The 9,792-nt window shown below is 35.3% G+C and overlaps 1 protein-coding gene across 2 annotated transcripts in view; it reads right to left on the bottom strand.

Annotated features, from left to right (window-relative positions):
* Positions 1-2,532: 2,532 nt before the first annotated feature.
* The window catches only part of CAND1 (cullin associated and neddylation dissociated 1), a 29,563-nt gene continuing 22,303 nt past the window's right edge, over positions 2,533-9,792 (bottom strand). For both annotated transcript variants that reach the window (XM_062584288.1, XM_062584289.1), the window contains exons 9-15: positions 9,641-9,782; positions 7,523-9,016; positions 6,602-6,697; positions 4,694-4,863; positions 4,431-4,595; positions 4,103-4,210; positions 2,533-3,284 (exon numbers count right to left, since the gene is read on the bottom strand). In XM_062584288.1, coding sequence (XP_062440272.1) covers positions 3,060-3,284; positions 4,103-4,210; positions 4,431-4,595; positions 4,694-4,863; positions 6,602-6,697; positions 7,523-9,016; positions 9,641-9,782 — 2,400 coding nt within the window. In that variant the 3' untranslated portion in view covers positions 2,533-3,059. The remainder of the gene's footprint in view (positions 3,285-4,102; positions 4,211-4,430; positions 4,596-4,693; positions 4,864-6,601; positions 6,698-7,522; positions 9,017-9,640; positions 9,783-9,792) is intronic.

Here is a 9,792-nt window from a genome sequence, read left to right as displayed (position 1 = left end):
CATATAAATACAACCTGAAATTAGTTCAGCTTTTTTTTTGTCAACTGCTCTGCTAGCTGCAACATTCTGAAGGAAAATGAGTCAACTCACGTGATTAAAGTGCAACATTCTTAATGTACCTGTAGTTTTCAATTTATAAGAGACTTTCCTTGCAAAGATGTCAAGGTTTTTCATGCAAGATCAGAGCACACTGGACAAACTTTCCTACTGAAGACATATATAACTTCTGAGATACAAAAACAACTAAAGGCAAGAATCTATACTATGAGGAATGGCCAATCATTTTTATACTATGTGCAAGTTCATTAAATTTTCTTAGTTGCCTCTATGCAAAATCACAAAGAGAAAGCTCTAATCATATTACAAGTCTTTGAGAGATCCTCAGAGAAATTGCATTTTGCTTAATGAGGATATTTTCATATTTTATTTTCAGACATTTACTCCTGGAAGGAGGAAAAAAAAAAAAAAAAAAAAAAAAAAAAAAAAACGAGTGGTATTTCTGGCATCATCCTTAATAGAATTACCTGAACCAAATTACACTAAAAACACAAGTACACCAGATTTCCATTTCCAAAATACTTAGATATACAGTGAGGAACACAAACCACCTCAAACTGGGCAATCCAGTGAAAGTCAGTTGAATGTGAGCTCCTAACCTAGTTAGATTTCAATCAAATAATTTCAGAAATTATGGTGCAGTTATGCCCTTTGTGAGCCTGTCTTCCTGCCTTAAGATTACTGAAATATCTGACAGCTACTTGGAGAGAATCATACTTTCAGAATTTTTGCAATTTACACGGAAGACTGGATTCTTATACTTCCATCTGCTTCATCAGTGGTCAAAGCAAGCACTGTTTTCTCCTGCAAGAGAACATGCACTATGCAATATATCTCAACCTTCCCTTTTCTCCTTAAGCTATTGCAAGGTATCATAGAACAAAATAAAAATTAGTAAGCATCTTGTTTACCATCATCATCTATTGCATTTATATCTTAGCCTCACATTTCATGTTTATCAAACCATTCTTACACTTCTATTCTATAAAACATCTAAATGCATTCTGAGAATGTAACACAAAAGTACCAAGATTAGTTTGACAACTAATTAGCACAGCAGATTCTTAATTAGGAGGATTGTATATTGCTGTAATTGAAGTAGATGAATTGTACAGCAGGGGAAAATGCACCTAATCCACAGTGCTTTTCTCACCATATGGTCTCTCTCTAGTCATTCATATTTTTCCATGACATTTAAATATATTGATACAGTTAATCTCATTTATTTCTACTACTAGAAGACAACTGTTACATTAGTTTGAAGACTTTGGAGACAGACAAAGCTACAATTTCAAAAATTTCTACAGCATTAAAATTGTTACTACGGAATGAGTTCATAAACATCTTAGTTCAGGTCCTTTTATTAAAATAAAATGCACCAATACCTCCTCTGTTTTCCCCAACCTGCAAGTAAGATGAAGAATTTGCCCCTAAAAACCCCAATGCTTACAGAAAACTATCTCAGAGGTCATAAAACTGCATGTTTTTGTTTAATCCTGTAGCAGCATATGCCACATATTTGTGTAATAGGGTTCCAAAATATCTAACTAATAAAATAGTTACCTAGATAAAAAAAACCCTCAGAGCTAATTAAAAAAGAAAAGCACTATGCACTGCATTAAACAAGTAATGGCAAGTCTTAATTTGAGGCAGTGGTTCCCAGTGGTTCTTCTACTATTAAGGGACATTGAGGGACTTACCAGCTATCACCTTCTGTTCCACATTTAACATACCTCAACATATTTATAGCAGATTTTGTCTTGTGGTATCTGTTTGCTGTCTAACACTTCTCCTTCTCTGCAGTCTTATGATCATTCCCTGTTTTGTATCTCACCAGGTCATAAGACATCTGCAGGACTACAACTTATTGGTGGCTCCCTGGGCCAAAAAACATTTTGATAAGCACAGAATGATGGTCTGACAATATTTGTCTAGGTAACACTGTACAGTGCCTTAATGAAAGCAGTAGAATGAGGAATAGGAGGCAGAAGCCACTTGAAACTCCTTTCCCACATTTAACAAAAGCAGTGTTGAATTCAGAGTTCAGCAGCCATCCAGCAGCTATTGTTCTTCTCTGCCCATTTTACCTCCATCTCATCTTATTTTCCTCTGATGTTCTGGTTTGTCCATCTCAATTCCAGGGGATCCAGCCTTCGAGTCTGAAATACCATGATACTGCAGTGGTTGTAATATTTACTATAAGTACATTTGCAGATTATACCACTGGCATTTTAAAAAGCCAATTTAAGACAGCCAGCCTACATTCATCCCCTCCTCTATGAAGGTTTTGTATGTCAAAATACCTGAAAACTGCACTGACACAGCAGCACTTATTTTAAACTGCATTACAAATAAACGGCACATGCTGTTTTACAGACAATATATATTCGTAAACTTGCTCATGCAAAATTAGTGTGCACAACAGGGATGTTTGTTTTCTAATCCCCACGCTTTCAAAAAACGACATTTGTCTGCTTTTTTGAACTGTGCCCAAACCTTCTCTTTAATATAAGAAATCTTGCACAGAATTTGTCTGCCAGCCTGATCAATTTATGAAGCTGAAACAAAAAAAGAATAAAAGTTATACAAAAACATGGTGCACCTGGAGGACTGATTCCCACCCATCTTCATTCTTTTTGCTTTACAAGTAGAAAGAGTGAAAAAAAGAAAAAAAATCATGGTCACAAAATTTTAACATTTTAATCCTAAACATTACAGGGCAAATGGATGTTGGAACCTATTTCCATACACCATGCGTCAACTTTTCATTCCCAAATGTGGCCAAATCCACTAAAACAAGAGTGGCTAACAAACTCTGGTTATGGAAATACATTTCTGGAATAAATGCTAGAAAAGCAACAATGGGAAAAGCCAACGGTCTCCGTAAAGGTAAATGAAGTGGAACAATGTGTAGATTAGATACTTTTCTGTTTCTTACTCATAACCTGTCAATTCAGTGCATCATATGGTTCAACATAATGGTCCCTGTTTTGGACAAACATTTAACTAGTGTCCATTGATTCCAAGTTAGTGGATGATGAATCTTTTTGGATACTTTCAAAGATGGCTGCCAGCTCAGGGTTAGAGCTTATCTGTGACTGAAATTCACTCATTAATGGGCTCTTCTCTGCTTCTGGAATGGTTAGAAGCGCTGCTACTGCCCTCATAGCAGATCGTTTCAGTTCATCTTGCTTTTCAAACTCCTGTTTCACTGAGTTTGCCTTTACCTAGGGGGAAAAGAAGTTAAAACACGTATGAGACTTTTGCTTAACCCTTTCTCTACACCCATCTTAAAAATCTATTTCCTTCTATATTGTCATTTTGGACAGCTTTCAAAACAGCCTAAACACTAAATCTAAGAAGGTCTTAATGGGGGGAAAATAATAATAAAACCAACTAATCAATCTACCTAAAAGACTCATTACCAGCAGTATACAAATTGACTGAAACCTGAATATTGCAAGTTAAGCAGAAAAGATGAGCTATCAAGCCAATTACCACATCAAAATAATTATAGTAGCCAACTTCCAATTAGCTAGGTCAGTAAACATTAAAATGTTGTCACAATACTAGGACTCCAGAGTACCAAAAATTCAAGAAAAATATTGACCTTTATTAAAATATCTGGTTAACCTTTTGTTATAAGTCTCAGACATGTTTCAATGATACAAACAATTTATTATTAAAAGCAGCCCAACTTCTTAATCTCAAATGTAAGAGAGATTACAGTAATGGATAAGAAAGGTAAACCAGGCATTAAATCACTATCAGAGAATGTAGGTGTATCTAGACATGAATAGCGAGGAAGGAACCAACTGTGTCTCAATCTCGTAATCATTTAAATGAAGGACAAAAACATTTAATACATGTATAAAGCTCCAAGTATTTACATTATACTGCCTATTGCAGCTTATAAAAAAACTGTTCAGACAACAATGCAATACAGTCAGTCTCAGCAATATTCTTCATACATAAGTTCATTTATACTTCTAAGAAACAACACACAAAAAAAATCATGAATAGAAGTTTAAATTTAAAACAATACCTTAGTTGTACACGTAGCACGCAAAGGTTCAACAAGCCTATCCAACCTCTGCAGCACTGCACTTGGACAAAGGGTAGATAGTCGAACCAACATTAAAAAGGTTAACATCTGTTTGAGAGAAAAAACATTTAATAGTCAGTTAAGCTCAGCACTTTGACAGATATTTCCTACAACATTATGCAACCTTTTTAATAGGAACATTTTAAGGAAAGGAGGTAAATATAGCAAAAAATGTAAGCATATGGAATACTCTTACCATTTCAGTCTATTCAATATTTAAAATATTTTGACTAATTTACTGCTGAGAGAGAGAAAAATGACACCTAACCTTAATGTCATAGTGATCCTTCAAGCCATCTTCAACGTGGTTTAAGAATTCAAAAATATCTAATCTATCCAAACAGCTATCCAAAAGGGTATACATGCACTCAAAAGCTGCTTTTCTTATGTCCAATCCATCATCAACTGTATGCTTAAATGGTCCCATTTCCACCTGTCAGCAAATAAAAATAGAAGTTAAAAAGCAATATAATAAGAAAAATCCAGAGTCTATTTACATGTATTTAGACCTGATTTTCTCAGTTAACATACCTCTCTGATTAGTTCCTTCCTGACTTTTGTTTCATTGTAAAGGTGAGGAAGCACAGTATCTAGCAGGTCCCTTATTAATGATGGTTTATTATGTGCAGCTGAGTTAAATGTCACTAGGGCTACTCTCCTGACATTGAGATCTGGGTCTTCCAGTGTTTTCAGAAAATCACCTACAATCATACACAGAAACAAATCAACCAATGGGGATTTTTCTTCCTACTTTGAAAAATATTCTTGCTTAGTTTTAACCTTTCAACAAGGTGTTTTTAATGCAAAAGTTATTTTGATGCAACAGAGACCAGTACCTGCTATTTAGCAAGGCTATGCAAATATATGTATTCAATTATACTCTTACGAAAAATACATATTTGAGTTATAGAATATTTCAAATAAGAAATAGAAAAACAGCTTCAAAATAAATCTGTATCATTTAATAATATTTAAACAGAGTGTTGGTTTTTAAGATAACAGTCAGCGAGTAGTGAAAATTATATTTAACAGCTACAAAAAAGTATCTTTTCTCCATTAAAGTGTCTCAAAACATGCTTTAGAAAACCAACATGAACTTACACTTTAAGAATTAAAGAGCCTCTCTCAAGAAAACTATCAATACTGCTTTTTTTTAACTCCTTAATTTGCTTACATTAAGAGTTCCTAAATTGCCAGAAGATAAGCCTACTCAACATATATTAACATACAAACACTTCTACCATTTCACACACAGCAAGTTTTCAAATCCCCTAGGGTTCTCCAACATTGCTATAGTAAAACAAACACCTGCAGGAATATATTGTATTTTTCCCCATGTCTGTTATGTTTTATTAGCAACTTTTACGACTAACAACATTTTTAAAGGGAGAAAAAAAGTGTTTAAACATCAAAATGACTACTTTACACACTGAGATACTGGGCAACAAAACTAAACGTGACTGAGACTTTTGAATTACTAAATGCTAATAGGCTCTTTGGTTAGAAAGCCAAAAAGTTTCTCTAGAAACCAAAGGGGCAACCCTGCTACAGCAGGTGGGAGGGTTAGGTGAAAAACTTAAAACATAGTTCATTCTTTAATACCATTAAAAAAATTGAAGCTTAGTGATTAAAAATAATGTATATGAACTAATGCCACCCCCCATAAATAAGGACTTTGCTCTCTACAAAAACTGTATTTTTAAAAGATTAATCTTTTCCCCCTCTTAGACTGAGCAGTATATACAAGTTTACAGATGTTTAAACCTATAATCAATCCACTATAATACACAGCATATTAGACAAATTTACAATACTGTTGTGTCATACAAATGAGAACATATGCATAGATCAAAAAGCCACAGCATTTCAATTCTGTCATACTAATGCTATACTGCAAGTTCTGATCACTGTATCCCTACACAAAAGTACACATGCCTCCAATAACTTTCAAACCACAAAGCATTACTGAATCACAAGCATTTAAACTTACAATTCATCACTTTGTATGTGAATTTTGTATTAATTTTGTATTACACTTACATTTTGAGTGACAGAATGTTACAGATATTCCTAAGACCACTGTTGTGAGTGAAGATAATACCTCCTTACGCCAAACTGATTGGAGCAAGAGCATGAGAGGAAGCGCAAGAGAGCGAGCCAAAAATAGCTTTTGGGCACCTTCTACCATCATAGCTTCAATACGCACTACTTTTTACCACACATTTTTTACTACTCAGAATTTAAACAAGCTAGAATTTCAGCAGAAATAATTGACTTTTGAAGAATCATTTTGTAACTGTTCCTACCAATAGCTACCACTAACAGCTATGCAATTCGGATATCTGCAAAGCACTTTTCTGAAAAAAACGATGAACAGATTTTAAATGTAATTCTATTGCCTGAAAACTTAGAAGTTGTTACGAAAAATAAAGATCTTACCTATGCAGTTCTTCAAGAGTGGGTCTATAGGTTGTGGATGATCAGAAATAGTGAATTTAACAGCAGTAACCACTGAACTTCGAGCATATGATGACCCTAATATGAAAAATAATTGTGAATGTTAAAACAGTACAATTAGAGAATTTAGACTATGTGCAACTTCTTTTCAAAATAAATACGGTATTCTTTAGGATCCTTAAGAGTGTTCATTACTACTAGCATTGCAGTATCTTTCCTCTATTTATGTAAGTGTGACATATTAAACAAAAAAAATTGAATGTTTATTTCAAACTTTTTGTAGAAGACGACATTGAAGTAATGCACCTATTAGGAAAGATTTTTTAATTCACCAAGAACAGGTCTACAAATTCCACTCTAAGTAGAAGCATACAAAGAAAATTATGTCAATATACTTCATGACATGAAACTGATTCACAAGTTACCCACAAAGATCCTTCAACCTTCCTAATCCTTACATGTTCCAATCCTTAGATTAAAATTCTGAAAATAGTACGATTTATTCCAGCATGTCAACATGTTGCAATGCATCTGTCAAGTAGTGCTGTCCCCTTGTTCCCCATGTTGATCCCCTTAATTTTACAGCTCTTTGCTAAATGGAACATTATTAGTTAAAATACCATAATCTCACAGGAAAACACAGAAACAATTCATGTTATGTATGGCTAACTTCCACAATGAAAAAGGGAAGTGCAATGGCTGGAAAGTATGTCCAGTAAAATACCACGTGGAAAACTCAAATTTTACTCTTGCCTAATTAAGCTTCACATTGTTATTGAGGGAAAAAATACTTCGTTTCTGACATATCACAAAATTTAAGCATAAATTTTATAAAACCAGATAAATTTGTTAATAGGGAACACCAGGTCACTTGCTACAATATATACATCAGTTACTACTCACCTGATGCCAAGTAACCCTTGAGTCGTGGAAGCAGAGTCTCTGGGTCTATTAAAGTAAGCTTGCCTAAGCATTCAGCAACAACATTCCTTGTACCCTCTTCCGCACATTCGCAGTGTTTCAGGAGTAAGGCCCAGATGTTCTCAACGTATGGTTTGAGACCAATCACTGATGCAGAGCTAATTATTTCTTTCAAGGAATGAAGAAGAAGGTATTGCCTCTTAGGTTGACTGGTTATTTCTTGTAAGACAAATGGCAAATACTCAGGAAGATTGCCAACACTAATACTGCCTAATGCATAAGATGCTGCCGACTTGACTTCTTCACTAGGAGAGGAGAATGCTTCTAGTATTACAGATTTCAGCTCAATTTGTCCACTTAAGTCAATGTGATGCCCAACTTCCCCAAGAGAAAGTAAAGCCAGAAGTCGAATGGAATCTGTGGACCTGGAGTTCTTGACATCTTGAATGAACTGACCTACAACAGCTGGTCCTTCCTTAGGGCAAGCTCGAGTAAGAGCAGCTACACATTTGGCAATAGAATAGTAAGACTGCTTGTGAGTAAGTGCTGTGCTCTGAGAGTACACTGGACCCGTTAACATGCGTAGTAAATCCATATAGCCTAAATTATTTGTCCCAGTCACAACCAAAGCTTGGAAAAATTCTAGCATGGCACTAAGTGCTCCACCCTGGAGTAGAGGTGATCTCACAAGCCCAATAAGTTCGTTGAGAATGGACCCACTGATCTTTGACAGGGAGGAGGGATATACTTTAGCCAGTGTCGTAAGAAAACTGATGGCCATCTGTGATACATGCATATCACTTTCACTAATGAGAGGTGGAAGCTCATCCAAGACAGCATCAATCATAGCAGCTGTCAAACTGTCACTGTAATTTTTAATTAAAATATCTAGAGCAGAAAGAGTGCCCAGTTTCAAAGCTCGCTGGTTTTTTCTCAAAAAAGAGGCAAGAATAGGAACTCCTTCTCCAAGTATTGGTCTCAAATCTATCTTCAAAGGAGAACCAGCAATCAGTGTCATGGCCTTCACTGTAGTTAATCGAGTGATCTCATTCTTCAGTCTCTCTAGGAAGATCTGAAGTGTACTGGGCAAGTCTGTGCCAAGGCTGTCACCAAGGCTACAAATGATTTGACCCATGCAAGATATTGCCCTCTCTTTTACCTCCTGATCAATGTCAGCAGCCTTTAACCTCTTGATTGTACAAGTAAATAAATCTTTGATGTAAGGAGTAGCATCAAAGGAAGAAGGCTGGTCTAAAGGACGAATGACCTTCACAAGTTGCTGTGTAACCAAAAGAGCCTCTGATGTTATCTTGTAAAATGGGTCTCCAACACAAGCAACAACTGGAGGTACCAGTGCTTGAACATGAGGATGAAAGACTTGGGGAGAATGATTACAGAGGATCACATACAAACAGGACAAAGCATCTATCTTCAGATTAGAAGAACTTGATTTGTCATTAAGTGAAAAAATTATTCCTGTAAGAGAAAAGAAAAAATTATTTTTAGGTTGTGTATTTATTCTTTCAGAACACTTTAAAATTTCTGAAGGACAGCAGCTATACTGTGCTGATGTTTTTTGCTCCTAGCCTTTCCTAAATGCCTCCCAGTCTTTTTCACTATTTTATTCAAACAATTAAGTCTTCAGTTTCCTCTACACTGAAGAGCTACAGAATAGACAAACTGATTCCTAACTCTAAAGGGATCCTGAACCCTGATTTTGTCAAAGTTTACTTTTCCTCGTTACTTCAGAATTCAGTATTTTGGTAAAAGGTAAAATATGGGCAATATTTTGCTCTGCTCAGACAAAAAAGAAGGCAGAGCTTGACCCTGCAATTAGAGGCAAATCAGCTTTTTTCAAACTTTGGGGGGGGGGGGAGTAGGAAAATCAATCTCAGAGCAATCCTCGTTTTCAAGATTAAAGGAAATACATCATTTAAATATCTATATGTATTCACACAGTAGTTAATTATTTTGCCAGTTTCTTTAAACAGTAGCAATACTTCAAACGTTTATAAAAACACAGTCAAGATTTAAAGATTGAGAAAATTCACATCCAAGTTACTAGTAAATGTTTTTAAGTTAATAGTATGTTTCTCATACCTGGTACAAGCACAGGAATATGTTGTGTTAGGGCTCCAGGTAACACATTTACCAGCTCAGTCAGCATGTTAAAGCAACACTGTCGAGTCTTCACACTTTTCTCCTTCATCTGTTTGTGCAACGCTTTAACTATGTTGGGAACCTGTAATCAT

The sequence above is a fragment of the Rhea pennata genome, chromosome 1 (assembly GCF_028389875.1).
Source record: "Rhea pennata isolate bPtePen1 chromosome 1, bPtePen1.pri, whole genome shotgun sequence".
Taxonomy (NCBI): Eukaryota; Metazoa; Chordata; class Aves; order Rheiformes; family Rheidae; genus Rhea; species Rhea pennata.
Note: the sequence above shows the minus strand (reverse complement) of the source record. Positions and strands in the feature narration are given on the sequence as shown.